Below are 18,544 nucleotides of genomic sequence, written 5' to 3'. Positions count from 1 at the left end.
CCGCATTAAAAAAATCTGGGCTCTGCATCCTTCTCAGTACCACAAGAATATTAGGCAGCAAGAAAGAAGAGGTCAGTTTAAGTGGAGGGTGCGCAGTCGGTCCTTCCCACCTCAGAGCTGGTGCTTCCTACAGAATTCCATTCCTTTTGACCTTTGTCTTATTTCTAGGTTGCTCTTGGGACACAGGCCTCCTTGGTGACAGTGGTGATGAACCGGAGGTTGAGAGTGGGTGGGCGGGGCTTGGGGTGGGGCTAGACCAAAGGGCCTCTAACTTAGGAGCTTCTCCATTCTGTTAGCTCTCAGGAACATCTAAGGCAAGACTGGCACCCAGCGCCCAGAACCCTGCACCCCACAGGTGAGAGACTGGCCTTGACAGAAGGGCGGGTTTTGGGGTGACAGTGACAGGGTATTCCTACCTACTTACCCTTACTTTTCTTTCCATAAGAACCATTTTAGTGGATGGGGCAAGTCATACCTGAAAGAGAGAGCTGGCTTGGGATGAGAGCTGGGTGTAGCGATGAGGGATGGAGGTATGCACCTGCGAATGGCGAATGACAGAGCTTTAGAGATGTATGGTCGGACATGGAAGTACAGTGACCCAAAGTGAAAGCTTAGCCCATGGGGGTGACATAGAGACTAGAAAAAGAAGGCAAATGACAGAACTCAAGAGGCCTGGGTCCTAACTGGAGATGCTAACAGGGGCAACGGAAAGCAGGAAGGCAGGAGGGAAGGCAGGCTCAGATAGGACAATCACCCCCACTGTAGAGGACAGGTGGACCAAGCCCAGGGCAAGCCAGTAACAAATCAAGGTTGCGGGTTCCTAGTGGAGTGATTCAGCTGGGGAGAAAGCCCCCTGGCTACCTCCCTGCCTCTTCAGACTCTCATTTTCGTTTGGGGGACAGGGTGAGGTTGCTCCTCATTGTGGTCACAGCCACATCCTGCAGAGCAGGGGAGGGGGAAGTAAGAAGCAAAACAAGCAGAAGCAGCCCAGGGGAGGGCCATGGCGAGAGGGACCTGGACTTAGGCACAGGATGTGTACCACCAGGGCTCGGCTCAGACCCCAGCGCTGTGGTCCCAGCCTTCTTTGGTGGGCTGCGACCTCATTGGCACCGCTCCTTGTCAGGAGGGGGCCTGGGGGGACTATCTAACTCGTAGCATAAAATTATTTTTACAGTTTGTTTTTATTATAAATTATGTATGTGTATGTGTGTGTGGCTGTGGAGGCCAGAGGTGTTGGATTCCCCTGGGGCTGGAGTTATAGGCGATGGTGAGTTGTCTCTGAGTGTGTGAGTCAAGCCACCTCTCCAGCTCCTTGAAGCCTGCTTTTATCATTTACTAAGACAAGTAGTTTAAATTCTCTTAGTGTTCCTGGGTGGTGGTGGTGGTGCACATCTTTAATCCCAGCACTTAGGAGGCAGAGGCAGGCCTGTTCCTACTGAGTGAATTGCAGGACAGCCAGGACTACACACAAAGACACCCTGCCTCAAAAACAACAAAAAAGTTATCTTTGCCTGGATTTCTCATTGTAAAATAGGACTATTGCCCTTTTGGAGTTGGAAAACTGAGGGAGTTCACTTGGCACACAGTAGGTGTCTGAAAATGTCAATTTATTAATTTTTTTTCAAGGTAAGATTTGTGTAGTTCTGGCTGTCCTGGAACTCACTCTGTAGACCACGCTGGCCTTGAACTTACAGAGATCTGCCTGCCTCTGCCTCCCAAGAGCTAGGTGCGAGCCACCACTGCCCGGTGCCAAATGTTCTTATTAGGGTTCTGGAGACCCTAATAGCTCCTGCTTCTTCTAAGACTATGTATGGCGCTCCAACTGACACAGGCTTTTCATCTCAAGCCTGGAAACAGGAGGACAATACCTATGTCTCTTTCTTTCTTTTTGTTTTTTTCCAGACAGGGTTTCTCTGTATTGTTTTGGAGGCTGTTCTGGAACTTGCTCTGTAGACCAGACTGGCCTTGAACTCACAGAGATCCACCTGCCTCTGCCTCCCCAGTTCTGGGATTAAAGGCGTGGGCCTCCAACGCCTGCGTATACCTATGTTTCTTGATGCAGAATATACAGTTAAGTGTCCAAAAGTGGGACCTGTTCGAACCCTGCCAAATGGTTCTCCGCTCTCCATTGTGGCAGGAGATTCCTGCCCTAACACTCCAGTTATACCAACCCCTCCAGCCAAGGTTCTCCCTGCTCCTCTGTGCTGTTCTGGTGACACACGTCTTAGTTTAGAGAAATGAAGGGGAAAAGCAGAAGCAAGGCTTACAGGATGGAGGGGCCCAGGGGAGAGGGAGGACAAAGCAGCCAGAGCAATGAAAATGGGTGAAAACCATTTCTCTCTGTGTCTCTGAGGAAGCCTGTGGCCTCCCCCGGCACCATGGAGTCCTTCAGCTCAAAGAGTCTGGCACTTCAAGCGGAGAAGAAGCTACTGAGTAAAATGGCTGGTCGGTCCGTGGCTCATCTCTTTATCGACGAGACCAGCAGCGAGGTGTTGGATGAGCTTTACCGTGTGTCCAAAGAGTACACGCACAGCCGGCCCAAGGCACAGCGGGTGATCAAAGACCTGGTCAAGGTGGCAGTCAAGGTGGCTGTGCTGCACCGCAGCGGCTGCTTTGGTCCTGAGGAGCTGGCCCTGGCTTCCCGGTTTCGACAGAAGCTGCGGCAGGGCGCGATGACCGCGCTTAGCTTTGGTGAGGTGGACTTCACCTTTGAGGCTGCTGTGCTAGCAGGCCTGCTCGTGGAGTGCCGGGACATTCTTTTGGAGCTGGTAGAGCACCACCTCACACCCAAGTCACATGACCGCATCAGACACGTGTTTGATCACTACTCTGACCCTGACCTGCTGGCTGCCCTCTACGGGCCTGACTTCACCCAACACCTTGGCAAGATTTGTGATGGGCTCCGGAAGCTGCTGGATGAGGGGAAGCTCTGAGGATCCAGAACCCAGCATATTGAACTTTGGCAAAATGACTGACCGGGCTTTCTAACCATGCACAAACGCTTGTCAATCCCCCCCCTCCCGCAGGCTTCATTCCCTCCCAAGAGTGTTGCCTACACCAAGGCAACCCCCACCCGAATGTGCTGGGAGGAAAGCTATGTTGAGCTCAGTGAGGCGGCTCTCCCATCCAGTGTCAGCAAAGGGAACAGCTGATTGAGGAAGTGAAACTTGGATCTGCTTCTCCCAGGAGAACTGCCCCCAAAAGGATCCTCCTCTTCCACAAACCCAACCACGGGGGCACTGAGGGCCAGAAGCAGGAAGGTGGCCGTCAGAGTCCACCTAGATCTCCTAGAGCTGGAGGCAGCACTTGGACACATAGCAGAGTTGTTCCAGTTCCTAGAAGGAGCTGGGGTAGGGGAGCACAGGGGAAATAAAACCACTAAAACATGCACAGGGCTCACTGTTTAATCTCTAGCTCCGTACTCAGACTGGATGTAGAGGAGAGGTCTGGAAACAACAATCGCCTCACCGTCCCCCATTCCTGAGCAGGAGTCGGGCGACTCCCGAAGTACTGAGTTGCCACACATTCTTCAGCTTAAGGAACAAAAGACAAACCATACGACAGATCCAGGGCTACAGATTATGGATAAATATGCAGTGAGGAGCCAGGCATAGACAGGCTGGGAACATGTTCTGCAACTGCCTCCTCGAACCCCAAGGCCTCCTCTTCCACCCCTTGGCCCCACCACAGGCCAAGCAGAGGAGCGGAAGGTGGGTGATGGACTGGAGCTCAGGCAGGCAGCATCCTACCCCACTGCTGCTCCTCAGAGCCAAGAGTTGTAAAGGGTCCCAGGGAGTTGCTCAGTTATGACCGAGCCCCTATCCTTTACCTTGAGTGGGAAAGACAGCGCATGAGTTTCCCGACTCTCCTGGCCTCAGTAACATGCTCGGCTAGGGAGGTGGGAAAGACAGGCAGCCAGCCAGCCAGCCCTCTCCCTGGATTTCCATCTCTTCAGTGACACAGAAATCACATTTTTCAGTTAGGAGGAGGAAGGAGTTAGATCTAGCAAATAAATATCACTTCAATATAGCACCAAATAAATTAGGTAGCATCATTAGAGATGGGGGAGGGTCTGTGCTGCCCTGCTCTAACCAGGAAACGGTGAAAGGGACAGCAAGGGTGTAAAGGAGCCTTTGAATCTAAAGGAGAGCACTAGATTCAGAACTGGGAAGAGCTCTGTTCCCATCCCCCACTCTTGCCAGAAAGTATCCCCGGCTGAGGAAGTCTCCACCAAAAGGCTGGGCAAGATGGCCAGAGAGGGGTGAAGCAGGCTGGGAAGCCCTGCTTGAGCCCCGCCTCAGCCTCCTCCCCCTCAGCCCTCCCTTCAACACCCTGCTTCTCATCAGTTCTGGGACATCAGAGTTTGAAGATTTCATCTTCCTGATCCCGCAATGTCTGGGCCCGAGAGGTCCGGGTCAGTGGCACGGGACCGAGGACTGCTCGCTGCTGCATCCTAGGGGAGCTGAGGTGGAGACCTGCGCCCTCCTCCGGTATCCTGCGGGCACGCAAAGGAAAAAGCCACAGTGAGGCGAGCACCGGGAATGGACCGCGTGAAAAGGTGCAGGGGCTGCCTTCCGAATTGTCTCAACGGCTTCTGGAACGCTGCTTGTCCTAACGCTGCTGCACAGTTCTTACATTAGTGAGAACTGTGAGAACACAGAATCCACACAACCGATTTTCCCAATGCCTCCCCCACTCCAGGTGTCCCTGGCTCTGCTCATGATCTTGGGAAATATGGGGGATTCTTCAGGTACCTTGGTCACCTCTTAGGTAAGAGAGAGGGGTCTGTGTAAGGACTGACAGGGACAGCTGGAGACTCACCCACTTTCCCCTTCCCTCAGCCTCTGGGCAGCAGCCTTCTTGGACAGACTGATCTGTGAGTCGAGTTTTTTAAGGAAATCAGAGGCAGAAAGGTCATGGATGGGTATGGAGGTTTCCTGGTGAGGTGGGAGGGCTTCGCCGTTGGCCGGGCCTGAACCTGACTCTTGATTCTTCCTCTTTGCTGAACGTGAACCACCACCATCCTTACTTAGCCGTACCTCTTCCTCTCCATTATCTTCCTCCTCAGAATCCAAACCATTAAATAGATCTCTGGGCTCTGTCAGGATGGGGATGTAGAGAGTTTTCTTCAGAAAGATGGAGTCGTTAGTATAAAGGCGGTTTGTCCGTTTAATCTGTTCCATCTTAAAAAAAAAAAAATCACCCAAAATTAATGACTGACAGTAAAGCTCACATCTGATATAGCAGCTCATGCTTTTTACCTTCTTTTTTACTATGTAGACCAGGTTAATCTCAAAACAAGCTTGGCTTAGGACCTTAGACTTTTACTAATGGCGTGCGTGGTGGGCACATGTGCACTTGAGTGAGCCCAGAGGCTGCGCTGTGGTTTATGCTTCCTAAGCCATCATTTCAAACTTGGTAAGTAATTTGTACAATTTTATTTGACTCCATAACAAACTAGCTAAACGATAAAGGGCTGATGCTAATCTTGTTTTATAGTTTTCATATTTTCTAGTCACAGGTCACCTTCACATTTTTAAAAATTATTGAGGCAGAAAACAAAAAAAAATGACCTATACCCTTTCATTTATTTAAAAGCCATCAAAACAGGGGTGTGGCATAGCACACAGTCCAGTCCTCTGGATGGAGACGCAGGGGGATCTTGAGTTCAAGGCCATTTTTGGTTAAATGAGTTTGAGGCTAGCTCAGGTTCCATGAGACTTTGTCTCAAACAAACAAAACAACCTATTAGTATTTACAGTCTTTTTTTTTTTTTTTTTTTGAGACAGGGTTTCTCTGTCACTTTGGAGGCTGTTCTGGAACTCGCTCTTATAGACCAGGCTGGTCTCAAACTTACAGAGATCCTCCTGCCTCTGCCTCCTGAGTGCTGGGATTAAAGGTGTGCGCCAGCAACGCCCAGCTAGTATTTACAGTTTTAATAATTAAAACTGAGGGGCTGAAGACTTGGATTAGTGGTTAAGAGCACTTGCTGCTCTTGCGGTCCCAGCACCCAATATCGGCTCACTGCCATCTGTAACTCTAGCTCCTGGTGGCACCAGGCGCCCCCCCCACCCGTGGCGCCCAGACACAAATGAAAGTAAACCGTTAAAAATAAATGCTTCAAACTCAGAGAGTGCTGAGCTCAAAGGCATGTGCCACCACTGCCCGATGATAGTGCACATCTTTAATCTCAGCACTTGGGAAGTAGACGCAGGTAGATCTCTAAGTGTGAAGCCAAGCAAGCCACATAGTGAGACCCTAGCTAATAATAAATAAAATAAATAAAGCTGAATGGGGCTACAGTTGTAGCCCTATGGTACAGGGCTTGCCTAGCATGTGCAAGTCCTGGGTTAGGTCCCCAGCAGACTCCAGCAATAACAAATAAATAAATAAATAAATAAATGGCCCCTCACGTGTTCTCATATGCTTGCCCGCTAACACCACACAATATTTCTCATCTGGGGTGATTGTCTCTCTAACTGCTCTTCCTCTTTCATGTACATGTATCTTTCTCTTGACATCTAGAAGAATCTGATTAACTCTCCAGCTCGCTAGCAACTTCCTATGGCTCCTCACTGCCTAAACAATAAACTCCAAGCGAGGGCTCAGGGACGCTCTCTCTAGCCTCCTGTGCATTCTACATTCTACCACCTCAACTCGCCAGCTCCCTTGTCATGTTACATGTGACCGGCCTGGAACTCTGACCCCTCTGCCTAGCGTCCTAACCGCTGAGATTACAGCTCTGTGCCACCAAGCCTGGCTTTCACAAGATGCCCCACCCCCCTTCCAGGCAAGTTTCTCTGTGTAACAGCCTGTCGGGGAACTCACTCTGTAGACCAGGCTGGTCTCGAACTCACAGAGATCCTCCTGCCTCTGCCTCCAGAGCCCTGGGATTAAAGGTGGGCGCCACCACACCAGGTAGCTTTCAGAAACCTTTTAAACTTCCATGTCATTGAGACTATGCTGGAATTTACAGACATAAAGTTGAAAGGAAACGCTTTCTGCTCTTCAAGGGCTTGTAGACCGCTGGAGAACAAGGAGATAAACATGTGGGCTCACAGATCTGCAGAAGGGAGCAGAGAGGGAAAAGTTCCCAAGTCTTCAAGGCCCGTATGATGGTAGTCCTAAAACCCGCACTCCAGAGTGCCTTGCTCACACTCATCTAGCTCTGATACAACACTTGAAGTTCCAGGCCAGCTTAGGCGACACCCTGCTGTCAATCCCTGCACTCAAGAGGCAGGAGGACTCTGTACTCTGTGAGTTCGAGGCCAGCCTGGTATACAGAGGAGTTCCAGGACAGGCTCCAAAGCTACAAGAGAAATCCTATCTGGAAAAAAGAAAACTTAACCAAAAAAAAAAAAAAAAAAAAAAAAAAAAAAAAATCCACCCTACCCCCACAACATACACACAAAATCAACTAATACCCACTCTCGATTCCAAACAAAAATTAATAGTTCCTGATTTCCCACCCCTTGAGAATATTTCTATATAGTCATTTTTCCTCTCCATTTCTCATTAAAATTTAAATTACATGAGCATTATGTACATAATATACATGCTTTACCTCCAGGAAGGGTTACTACAATGCTTTTAAGTGCAGCAAACATGGAAATTTGTCTAAATTCAACATTTGTTTGTATGTGGTAAAACAGGACACAGAGGGGAAAGCTACAACTTTAATTTTTATGCCCAGCACACTTCTCCTAGGTGTGACCAGAAATGCTTGCTGTGTGTAGAGGGTACTTGTTTTGTGCCTCATTGGCAAGAAAGCACAGCCCTGGAGTGGAAAGAAGAACTAGGAATAGGTACTTTAGGAACTCTGTGAATGCAACTCTTCCTGACTTGTGTAAATGTTTAGTCACTTTCAGTTTTTATTTTTTCCTGTGTGGTTAATAGTAGGGGCCTTAGAGTCAGACAGACCTATCTTAAATCTTACTCTGACACTCAAGTCATTTGACCTTGATCAAACTGGTTATTCGTCTTAAGTCTCACATTGATAGGGACACAAGGTCCAAATAGGTTAATGGCTATAAGCCACCCCCACCCCACCTCCGCGTCCAACCCAATCCAAGGAGCGGCTCCTCCCACCGGGATAGTAGGGCAGACAGCGTTACACTGAGATGTGAAAACAAAATAAGACAAAGCAGAGACCACAATATAACTAATACAATGTCAGGGAAGGCCGCTTAGCGGACTCCCCACTTTCTCTTGGGGACTAAATCTCTCCTAAATGGTCACCACACCCCAATCCTTGGTAGACTCACCGTCACCCCATATTTGAGTGCTAGTCCAGCCAGGGTGTCTCCAGGCTCCAGCTGATGCTCCAGGCGTCTTTCTCTCACCGGGGAGCAAGATGATTGTACCAGGCTTCCATAAGAACGAGTGCGGCTCCCATGCAACAGCCCTGACCCCCCAAGTGGGGGCTGTCTAGAGGGAGAAGCCATCTCAAGATGCCAAGATCTAGAGTCACAACTGAGGAGAGCTCGGCTAAGCGACCAACAGTGAGGGCCGAACCCCAGGAATAACAGATATTCAGGGAATTCCTTTTCACGTCTCTCTGTAGTCTCCCGGCTCTCGAGAGACTACACCAGTACACTTGCTGCCGCTTACCGAGCTTGGGGTCACAGCCCGTACCCTAAGAAGGCTGCCAGGCGGGTTACATTTCTCCTTCCTCAAGCTCCTTGCCCATAAACATCTTCCCTGAGTTGTCAGTCTCTGACCCCTTTACTTTCGACGCCCCCTCCCCAAATCCTTGCAAGACTGATCTCTGACCTTTGAACCCTAGACACCCTCATCAACTCTCTTCCCTCAGTGTGTGCCCACTCCCCGCACTGCCGGGAGCCCCCACATCCTCTCTGCTGCAAATCAGGCCCACTCCAGGCGGGTTGTGGCTGTGGACGATGAGCCTGTGGGCTGCGAGAGCTTGCAGTACACCGTCCACTGATATCCCCGAAGCCTCGCTCCACATCAGGAGGGTCCCACCCTGAAACTCCGGCTTCACATACAGGTTCTTGGTCTACAAACACCTTGGTCCTTCGAGATGCGAGTGCATGTACTCAGGTGAACGGTAAAGTCTTTCAAAAACAAACAAAAATATATAAGAAAATAACTAAAAGACTTCATTTCCCAAAAGGCACAGCGTTCTCCGGGCATCATAGGAAATGCAGGCCCCCCTCAGGGCGCTGGAGGCGGGTCTTCCGGCTCGTGCGGTGCATGCGTGGAAGCGCACCCCCGGAAGTAAAGGCTCAACCAGAAAAGAGACCGGAAACAGGGAAGGCAATAACCTACTCTTCCTACGGTGGCCTGAAGGAGAGGCGAAATAGGCGTAGGGATAATTTGTTATTTCTAGGACTCACAGTCGCGATGTCTTTCAAGAGGGAAGGTGACGACTGGAGTCAGCTCAATGTGCTCAAAGTAAGCCCTAGTGAGAGTCTGCTCACGACCAGTGGTGGCGCAATTCGGCGTTTGGGAGGCAAAAGCCGGAGGATCTCTGAGTTTGAGGTCCGAGGCCAGCCTGGTCTATACAGCTAGCTCTAGAACAGCCAAGGCCACACAAAGAAACCCTGTCTCGAAAAATCAATCGAGAGAGCGAGAGCCTAGCTTCAGTTTTCTTGCTCTGGCGACATCTGGGGGAGGGGTTTTAGGGGACCAGAACTGAGTGATGCCTCCTCCTTCTACCCAATGTCTGTTGTCCTTTTGACTTCCCTAATATTTCCTTTTCATCCATCCCACATACTCGTTTGTCCTGTCCTGCTCTCTGTAGAGACGAAGAGTTGGAGACTTGCTGGCCAGCTACATCCCAGAGGATGAGGCGCTGATGCTGCGGGATGGACGGTGAGGGCAAAGGGTGCATCAAGCCTGGGGATTTGTGATCAGAGGCTCAACAAACTTGTTTCCAAGGAGATCAGGAGTATAGCAGATTTTTTGGTTGGAAGTGAAGATTGGAAGAGGTGGAGATCTAGCGTAACACCCCAACCACCGGCTCTCGAACACATACGGAATTACCATTCACTTCTCTTTTCCCTAGATTTGCTTGTGCCATCTGCCCACATCGACCAGTACTGGACACCCTGACCATGCTAACTGCCCACCGTGCAGGCAAGAAGCATTTATCCAGTAAGTATAGGAGAAGCAGGGGAGGGGAGGAATGAAGGAATAAACTTGACATTTTGGTAGACCACCTGGTGTTGTGCTTTGTATTTCCTTTGCTTTTCTTCTCAGGTTTGAAGCTTTTCTACGGCAAAAAGCAGTCAGGCAAGAAAACAGAGCAAAACCCAAGGCAGCAGAATGAATTGAAGGCAGAGAGCAAAGCGGAGGTGAGAGGTCCAGTCCGGCGTTGTTCAGGCAGGGCTGTACTGCATGCAGCAGGCTTGAAGGGACCTTTGCCTGACAGCTCTGACTGTGTCTCTTCTCTCCATAACCAGGCACCTTTGCTAACCCAGACTCGATTAATCACCCAGAGCGCTCTGCACAGAGCGCCCCACTATAACAGTTGCTGCCGGAGGAAGCACAGGTCTGTGGAGTAGGAAAGCCGGAAGTGGAAAAGGGTTGAAGGACATAGATGGCTCTAGAGTTAACTGCTTTCCAAATTGTGTTCTGAGAAATTTTGTGGAGGTTGTTGTTTAAAGAAAAATGATAGTCTGTGATTTTAAAATAAAGATTAGGAAGTAGAGACTAGTAACATTAAGCTGGGCAGTGGTGGAGCATGCCTTTAATCCCAGCGCTCAGTAGGCCAAGGCAGCCAAGGCTACACAAAAAAACAAAACAACAACAAAAAACCCTGTCTTGAAAAACAAAACAATGCAAAAAAAAAAAAAGTAACATTTTTGTGGGATGGTGGCACATACCTTTAATCTTAGCATTCCAGAGGCAAAGCCAGTGATCTCTGATTTCCAGGCCAGCCAAGGCTACCGAGGGTAAAAAAAAAAATAGTAAAATTACCTGGGCATGGTGGTATACTTTTTTGCTTGTTATTGACTGGGGAATCATTCTTTGTATCCCTGGCTGTCCTGGAATTCTGCTATTTAAACCAGAGTGGCCTCAAATTCACAGAGATCTGCCTGCCTCTGCCCCTCCCTGAAGTGCTGCATGTACTACAGGTATGTACACCATACCTGGTTATGGAAAAATCATGAGACAAACATTTAGAAATGTTAAGCTGGCTTTTCTCAAATTTCTGATTCCAAAATCTTTCACATGTAGAATATTTAAGATCTTATGGAACTCAAGCTGGGTGTGGTGGCACACACCTTTAATCTCAACACTCAGGAGGCAGAGGCAGGTGGAGCTCTCAACCATGGTATGTAGTGAGACCCTGTTTCCTATCTCCAAAAACAAACAAACCAAAAACCTCAGGAACTCAGTTTAGGAAACACTGCTCTTCGGGCTTGGGAGGCACAGGGAAGCTGCTGCTTTCCTTCATTGCATTTCACAGGCTTGTGTTCTTTTCTCCCCAGACCGGAAGCCGCTGCTCCCTCTGTCTCCAGTCCTTCTTTGCCAGCCCCAGAGGTTGGACTCCAGAGTGCAATGATCAGTAGGGAACCTGAGACTAAGACAGAGTCACATGCCAAAGAGTCATCAGCTCTCTTGGCCTCTGCACCCATGAGCCCCACAAAACGACGAGCCCTGAACCATTACCTCACCCTCCGAAGGTTAGTCTGCTGGATCACATTCCTCGGGTTTCCTTCATTTTTCCCAACCTGACTTTTTTCAACCCAACCCAACTGCTCTTTTCTTGTCAACAGTAACTTTTTTTAAAATTTTATTTATTTATTTATGTAGGGTCATACTTGTGTAAGTCAGAAGGCAACTTATAGGGGTTTGTCATTTCTTTCTACCCTGTGGGTCCCAGGGATAGAACCAAGTACCATAAACCTTCTTCATAAAACTCTTGCCTGACCAGTTGTTTTTTTCTCTGATGTTTCCAGCTCTGGATGGATCCCAGATGGACAAGGTCGATGGATAAAAGATGAAAATGTTGAATTTGACTCTGATGAGGAAGAACCCCCTGACCTCCCCTTGGACTAATAACCCTCTCCCAATTTGTTCCACAAATAAACTACAGTGAGTCCTGGGAGCCCAATAATCTTCCAGTCAGGTTCCTTGTTCATCTTAGGGTTTTAAGTCTGTTCATTCTCAGCCTGGCCACTCCTTCCCTGCAATGTTCATGGCTCCTCATACTTCTGACCCCTCCCCCATTCCCCTCCCCCATTCCCTACACAGCTTTGCCAAGCGTCAGCTGCGTTCAGCCTGGTGCCCTATTAATAAGTCTCATGGACTGACTCCTCCTACCTCTGCGCTCAGTCCTTTTTCTTCAGCTCACATGTGGACTGCCAATGAACACTAAGGGGTTCTGGCCACCTCTCTGCAAAGAGGACCGAGGCCAAGTACCCTGTGAAGAGGCTGAAGCCTTTGGCAGATTTATGGGGAACACAAGGGACAGAGCTCCCCCTCCTCCTAGTAACCTGAACCTCCCTGCCTGCTGATCCCCAGAGTATAAATAATCCCTTGATGAACTGGCAGTAACCCTTGAGGGGTAGCGCCAAGATTCCCACCCCAACCCAAGGAAGGAGACAGGCGGCGTGAACAAAAGGGATTTTATTTACAGGAAATGGGAGAGATGAGGCTTTATATGTCCAGGCCTCTCATCTCTTGCTGGTTAAGGACAGGTGCTGTTATCTCTTCTTTTGCTGGCGACCTGTAAAGGAAGAATGGTAAACACAGCTCCATCTCATTTTAGCAAGGGCATGTTTCCCTTTCCCTTTCCTTAGGCAGATTTGTAAATTGCTGCCTCATGCCACCTGAAGGGCCTGTCCCATGTTAACAATGAAATCAAGAATACACACTGGAAAGTAAATGAGAGGTATTATTACGCCAAGCTTCCATCCTTCTCTATAGATGTGTACTGGACCAAGAAAGACTTTTGTATCTATTTCTCTGCTCGTTTATCACCACGTGCTTGCCAGCCACCCAATATTGATCACGAAATCTGTGTTCAGGAGTATCTGCCAATCTCCACACTTGCCTTCTCCTCTACCCAGGGGGGGTCTACAGCTACTTACGCAGCTCGTTGTTCCGCGTCATGGCCTGAGCTGCCCGAGCTCGTGGTCCTTGTTGTGTAAAGTGGTACCCAAAGCGGACAATAGAGGGACACTGCTCTAGCACAGTGGCCATCTCCATCTCCACCGCATCACCGGGCCACTGGCGCTAAGAATGGAGAGGTAAAAGCTATCAGATCTGTATGGTTGCTCACCATCCCAGCCTGTGGGCCGCTGGGAAGTAAAGAGGCTTCTTCTGTGGAGTGGGCAAAGAGGGTGCTGCTCAGGGAGGAGCTCAGCGGGTGTTTGCTGCTTGAAGCCCTGGGGAAGGAATGCTGACCTGGTTGTCTACACGGAGCTCAGTGAGAGTGGCATTTTCCCGAACTGCCTTCAGTACAGCCATGAGCCCTGTGCTGCTGATGAAGTTGGATTCAATGTTCAGGCTCTGGAGACTACGGTTCTCACGCAACATGTCAGCTACCGCCTGGGTGGTAGGGGCTTGTGTTAGGGTTAGGGGACAGTTTCATAGGTGACTGAGGAGCAGAATGGGAACAAGAGGGAATCAGCCCTTTTGAGGCAGGAGTCAGGATAGGGGAGTTGGTAAAAGCATGGAGAGTAAAGTGACTGGTGGGGTCCAGGGTTAGAGAAGGTGGTTGGGGGACGGGGGTGATGCGTTTGGGACTTGAGAGTTGTGAGCCAGAGGAGTAAGGGTACAGATGTCTGAGGGCTGCCATAGAAATCATGATGGGAATAGCACCCCCTAGTGTGACCCATGAAGACAGCCCTCACCAGGGGAGCATGACAGGGGATGTATGGGAAGAGGCCTGAAGATGTCAGCCAGCCTTACATTGGCGATGGGGTCACCACTCTTTGTGGCCACCAGACTGAAGCTGCGGACATAGGTGTTAGTCTTCAATGCTTCACATAAGTCGCTTAGCACAGGTATCGGGATGTCCTAAGGGGCACAGGATGATGGACTTAAGACTCACGCCTCAGCAGTTATGCCTGTTACTATTTAGGAGGATTCCAATACCTGTATATTATTGAGGTTTACTTCCTCCAGCTCTTTGTCATTGCTTCGCACTCTGTTTAGCATCTCCTCAATGTTTGTGGGATTTGGGGGTTCATCTGGTACTGGCTTATACTTGTCAGGCTGTACCACACCTGATGGGGATAAGAGCGAGAGGGAACCCCAGCATATCCCCCATCATGTCTCCCCATTGGCCTTCTACACCTTCCTGCGCCTTGTCTCACACTTGCAACCTCTTCTTAGCTGCTGGCCTGCCTGTCCAGAGCTCTAGGGGGTGGGGGTGGGCATGCTTCCCAGCACACTCACTGCTGATGCCTTCAGTGTTGCAGATTTCTCCACTGCAGATGGCATCATAGTATTGCTTGTTGCTCATCAGTGTGTACATGCCCAGGATCGCTGGTGAGGTAAACAGAGGGACACAGGAGTTAAGGTACCTGACCCAAGCCTTGCTCATGCCTGACTCTCCTGAAGCAGTTTTACAGCCTGACCTCTCTTCTGCTCTTGCAGAGTTTCTCACCCTGATTTCTAAAACTTGAGAGGGCTCAGGGAAGGCCATTGAAGAGCCACTAGAGGGTGAGGGCCATCTGCAGAGAAGATCCTCTGCTGGCCTCCACCACAACAGCTCTATTTTCATTTGCCTGTACAATATCCGTAAAGTGCTCTTGATGTTAACTTACTAATTAAACAACAACAACAACAAAACCCAAAGAAACAAACAAACAAAAAACCAAGAATGAACCAAAGTGCAAGCAAAACACAAGAAGAGTTGATAAACACTGCCTTGGGAGCCGGGTGTTGGCACACACTTTCAATTCTAGCACTCAGGAGGCAGAGGCAGAGGCAGGCTGATCTCTGAGTTTGAGGTCAGCCTGGTCTACAGAGCAAGTTCTAGCACAGGCTCCAAAGTTACACAGAGAAACCCTGTCTTGAAAAACACAAAAAAGCCACTGCCTTGGTGGTGGGTGGCACATGCCTTTAATCCCAGCACTTGGGAGGCAGAGGCAGGTGAGTTCAAGGCCAGCCTGGTCTACAGAGTGAGTTCCAGGACAGCTAGGGCTGTTGCACAGAGAAACCCTGTCTCAGAACAAAAACAACAACAAAAGCCCTAGGCTTCCTCGGGAGTCTGTGTCCTAGCGCAGGCCTTTCCTTCTAGTCCCATGTCAGGATAAAGATGCCAGCAGTCCCATCCCCCGCCTTCCTCAGCTTCCCGCAGCTGCCCACCTGCGATGTCACACATCTCAGCATCTGTAGCGTGGGACAGTGCCTCCTCCAACTCCGGCTCCAGCGTAATCTGTTCCTCTGCTGGAATTTCTCTCTTGGGCTGAATATAGGGTTTACCTGATGAGAGATGAGGACAGTTCAGGTAAAGGTAATTTCTTCCAGGATGGCAGCCTCCACCTTCCTTTCCTTCTCCATGTGGGGTCAGATTGGAGCCTTAATTCTCTGCAAGCACAGGACTCCGAGTACGAGCTGATGAGGCGACATGTGTCTGTAATGTCACCTTTGTTGTCACCTTTGGCAAGCTGAACTAGTAGGACCAATCGCTCAGCGCTAACCCTGGCTACACCATGAGACCCTACCTCAAAAATCAGAAAATCGAAGCCAGGTGTTGGTGGTGCACGCCTTTAATCCCAGCACTCGGGAGGCAGAGGCAGGTGGTTCTCTGTGAGTTCGGGGTCAGCCTGGTCTACAGAGTGAGTTCTGGGACAGCCAGGGCTGTTACACAGAGAAGTCCTGTCTCAAAAAAAACAAACAAAACATTTAAAAAAAAATTTTTTTTTTTCGAAGAACAAACTAGCATGCAGCTGTCTGGGACCTGAGTCCCTGACAGATGGCTGCCAGCCGTGAGAGGGAAGCTACCGGGGAGGTGCAAGAGACAGTCATTTGGTTTGTGAAGCATAGGTGTTAGTTAGGGTGCCCATACCCTTCTTCTCTCCAGTGAAGGGCACCAAGTCATCACGCTCCTTGACTTCCAGCGCCTGTTGCTCCAGGTACTGCAGTAGGGCGTCTCGGTCTAGTGGTCCGGTTGGACTCTTCTTCGTCTGGTCTCGTTGCCGCAGTCCAGCTGGCAGGAGCATATTCTTAGGGATAAGTTTTGGGGAACAAATCAGGCACCCTCGAGACATCTTTTCTCTGGCCCTCTTGGGTTCCAGGTCCTGCTGGTAGCCCTGTTCTCAGGCATCTAGCACCCACTATCGTTCCCACATATGCAGGGAGGCCCACACCCCTACTGGTACCCTGCCTCAGGCCCTGGTCCAGCCCACCACTCCTCCCCGGGGAAGTAGGATGCCCCGTCCCTGGGCTGCTGTACCCCTACCTCAGGGTCCATTTCTTGTAGCTCACAGTCCAGTTGTTCTAGCTCCTCAGGGCTCAAGGTCCTCAGGATCTCATCTTCATCAATGTCTCTGTATTTCTCCAGTTCCTTCTGATACGATGACATGGTGGCCCCTACCCCCTCCCCGCTCTGTGACACCCACAGCCTGGGGTGGGGGGATATGGGAAAAGTTGTTGGACATGGACACTGAGGACACGATAAATCTAGACATGGTTAGAACACTGAACTAGACACTTTGGGTGGAAAAATTAGGCTGTTCACTGTTACAATCCCTCCCTGTTCCTGTACTTTCCAGTCGTTCTGGTTGGGCATTCTAGGCTCCAGACTGGGTCTGCTCGCCCACTGTGTGATAGAGAAATCCTGGCAGCACTCTCCCCTACAACTTTATCCAACAGTGTCTCTTGCCTTAGCCCAGCTGCTGGAGGCCTGCCAGCACAGCGGGCTCCATGCCCAGTTCCTATTGAAAGGTGGGAGGGGGTGGCAGAGAGCTTCAGGGAAATTCTTCCTCTCTCCTATTACCCAGACCTTTTTTTGAAACTGAGTAAGCAAGGAAAATTGGTTGGTTTGGAGTGGTGGCCTCTTATTCCTCCTTGATTGTAAAGGACCAAGATGTCACTTTTTGTGTTTGCTAAAATGCTAAACCGTAAGGGAAAGCAAGGCTTAGAAGCTGGGGCACTTCCAGACTGGGGGAAGGGCAATATGGCCTCAGAAGGCACTCAGTTCCCATAGTCTGTCACCAGAAAGGTGACACTAAAACACTGGGCAAAAATGCCTTCTAAATGAGGTAGTGGGGGGATTAACTTGCACAATCTTTTCCAGTGGGAAAAATGCACTCAAGCTCTGCACATATCATGCTCAGTATGTAAGATGATCCCGAAAAGGAGACATTGACAACAGAAACTATACAGTCAAGACAGGGAAGTGGCAGAAACACACGAGTGACAGGCAAAGACAGCAGCTCCCTTCTCCTAGGGCCACCCTTCCCATCTCCCACCAGGCCCTCACCCACAGGACCCCTTTTTTCCCACCTACTCCTCCTAATTGCCACCTCTCACCTCCCCTTGCCCGTTGGTCCGTCTGTTCTACTAGGGCACTGTCCGGTCAGGTCAGCAGGAGGAGTCTGGTGCCGGTGGAGAGAGTGGGGAGCAGTGAGCTCAGCATTTTATTATTTTAGCTCTGGCCAGGTGGGGAGTGGTGGGAGATCACATATACACAGACCCCATACCTTGCCCAGCCCTGAGAGCCTCTAGTGGCCAGTATCAGCCATGACACCTCGTCTCCTACAGGCAGAGTCCTCCAGGGGAGAATCAGATGACTTTACTGTATGGTACCTGTTCCTTTCAAGCATCGAATGGAAGGAAGGTGGTGTGTCAGTTCACTCAGGGTTAGTGCTTCACATCTGTATTCCTGCAACGGGAGAGGCTGAGGCAAGGCTGCTACAAGATGGAGACCAGCATGAACTACACAGTGAGTTCAAAGTCAACATGGGATGCAGAGCAGACTTTGTTTAGAAGGGGGGTAGGACAGAGAATGGTTCAAGCAGTTATTTGCTGTGCAGATGTGAGGTTTGGAGTTGACATCCAGCACCAACGTAACAAGCCTGTCATCTCACACATACCTATAACCTGCTCCTGTGGGCGACAGAGACTGAAGGGTCACTGGGGGGATCTGACTTCTGATAGCCTAGAAGGCACTGGTTGGCCTCTCCATATGCCTGACACATGCGTGTACACACACACACACACACACACACACACACACACACACACACGCTCTCTCTCTATGTAAGGATCTTTTAATTTAACTTTAAAGAACAAATACTTTAGAATTACTTATGGACAACCCAGTTAAGTATAATAAATATATATGCTAGCTTGAATAAAAGCATCTTTATGAAGCCTATTATTTTGTATAATAAATATACGCTAGGACATTTGCCCCTCTAGGCCTAGCACTTGGAAGGTTGATGCTGTACAACTGCTTGAGCCTGGGAATCTGAAATTAGCCCTGGAAATTTTAGCAAGAAAATAAGAGCCAGGCGGTGGTGGTGTAAGCCTTTAATCCCAGGACTCGGGAGGCAGGCAGGTAGATCTCTAGGAGTTCAAGGCCAGCCTGCTCTACAGTGTAAGTTCCAGGACAGTA

At 49.7% G+C, this 18,544-nt stretch overlaps 4 protein-coding genes across 5 annotated transcripts; 2 read left to right on the top strand and 2 right to left on the bottom strand.

Annotated features, from left to right (window-relative positions):
* Positions 1 to 265: 265 nt before the first annotated feature.
* Positions 266 to 3,388, top strand: Tnfaip8l2 (TNF alpha induced protein 8 like 2). Of its 2 annotated transcripts, none has more exons than XM_051198771.1 (2): positions 266 to 355; positions 2,358 to 3,388. In XM_051198771.1, the coding sequence occupies exon 2, from the start codon at positions 2,379 to 2,381 to the stop codon at positions 2,931 to 2,933; it is 555 nt and encodes a 184-aa protein (XP_051054728.1). In that variant the 5' UTR covers positions 266 to 355; positions 2,358 to 2,378; the 3' UTR covers positions 2,934 to 3,388. The 2 variants fall into 2 exon arrangements, with proteins under 2 accessions (XP_051054728.1, XP_051054729.1); XM_051198772.1 differs by having other exon boundaries at positions 268 to 355; positions 2,354 to 3,388.
* Lysmd1 (LysM domain containing 1) lies at positions 3,387 to 8,701 on the bottom strand. Its single transcript, XM_051198770.1, has 3 exons — positions 8,265 to 8,701; positions 4,822 to 5,183; positions 3,387 to 4,495 (listed from the first exon to the last, which is right to left on the bottom strand). The coding sequence occupies exons 1-3, from the start codon at positions 8,442 to 8,444 to the stop codon at positions 4,357 to 4,359; spliced, it is 681 nt and encodes a 226-aa protein (XP_051054727.1). The 5' UTR covers positions 8,445 to 8,701; the 3' UTR covers positions 3,387 to 4,356.
* A 559-nt stretch (positions 8,702 to 9,260) lies between these two features.
* Positions 9,261 to 12,071, top strand: Scnm1 (sodium channel modifier 1). The gene is made up of 7 exons (XM_051198773.1): positions 9,261 to 9,414; positions 9,764 to 9,834; positions 10,028 to 10,116; positions 10,222 to 10,316; positions 10,425 to 10,513; positions 11,457 to 11,651; positions 11,928 to 12,071. Exons 1-7 carry the CDS (start codon positions 9,364 to 9,366, stop codon positions 12,025 to 12,027), a joined length of 690 nt encoding a protein of 229 aa, XP_051054730.1. The 5' UTR covers positions 9,261 to 9,363; the 3' UTR covers positions 12,028 to 12,071.
* Positions 12,072 to 12,579: 508 nt separating this feature from the next.
* Positions 12,580 to 17,659, bottom strand: Tmod4 (tropomodulin 4). The gene is made up of 10 exons (XM_051199054.1): positions 17,458 to 17,659; positions 16,385 to 16,547; positions 15,992 to 16,148; positions 15,289 to 15,405; positions 14,374 to 14,463; positions 14,071 to 14,201; positions 13,885 to 13,992; positions 13,378 to 13,521; positions 13,062 to 13,206; positions 12,580 to 12,697 (listed from the first exon to the last, which is right to left on the bottom strand). The coding sequence occupies exons 2-10, from the start codon at positions 16,505 to 16,507 to the stop codon at positions 12,675 to 12,677; spliced, it is 1,038 nt and encodes a 345-aa protein (XP_051055011.1). The 5' UTR covers positions 16,508 to 16,547; positions 17,458 to 17,659; the 3' UTR covers positions 12,580 to 12,674.
* Between the last annotated feature and the right edge of the window lie 885 nt (positions 17,660 to 18,544).

The sequence above is a fragment of the Phodopus roborovskii genome, unplaced genomic scaffold (assembly GCF_943737965.1).
Source record: "Phodopus roborovskii unplaced genomic scaffold, PHOROB, whole genome shotgun sequence".
Taxonomy (NCBI): Eukaryota; Metazoa; Chordata; class Mammalia; order Rodentia; family Cricetidae; genus Phodopus; species Phodopus roborovskii.
Note: the sequence above shows the minus strand (reverse complement) of the source record. Positions and strands in the feature narration are given on the sequence as shown.

Coding starts and splice junctions, on each gene's coding strand:
- Scnm1 (XM_051198773.1), top strand. CDS start 9,364: ATGTCTTTCAAGAGGGAAGGTGACGACTGGAGTCAGCTCAATGTGCTC. Junction 9,415..9,763: donor GTCAGCTCAATGTGCTCAAA/GTAAGCCCTAGT, acceptor TGCTCTCTGTAG/AGACGAAGAGTTGGAGACTT. Junction 9,835..10,027: donor CTGATGCTGCGGGATGGACG/GTGAGGGCAAAG, acceptor TCTTTTCCCTAG/ATTTGCTTGTGCCATCTGCC.
- Tmod4 (XM_051199054.1), bottom strand. CDS start 16,507: ATGTCATCGTATCAGAAGGAACTGGAGAAATACAGAGACATTGATGAA. Junction 15,406..15,991: donor CTTCACTGGAGAGAAGAAGG/GTATGGGCACCC, acceptor ATCTCTCATCAG/GTAAACCCTATATTCAGCCC. Junction 13,993..14,070: donor TAAACCTCAATAATATACAG/GTATTGGAATCC, acceptor TGTGCCCCTTAG/GACATCCCGATACCTGTGCT.
- Lysmd1 (XM_051198770.1), bottom strand. CDS start 8,444: ATGGCTTCTCCCTCTAGACAGCCCCCACTTGGGGGGTCAGGGCTGTTG. Junction 5,184..8,264: donor CACTCAAATATGGGGTGACG/GTGAGTCTACCA, acceptor TTTTTTTTTAAG/ATGGAACAGATTAAACGGAC. Junction 4,496..4,821: donor CTGAGGGAAGGGGAAAGTGG/GTGAGTCTCCAG, acceptor GCGTGCCCGCAG/GATACCGGAGGAGGGCGCAG.
- Tnfaip8l2 (XM_051198771.1), top strand. CDS start 2,379: ATGGAGTCCTTCAGCTCAAAGAGTCTGGCACTTCAAGCGGAGAAGAAG.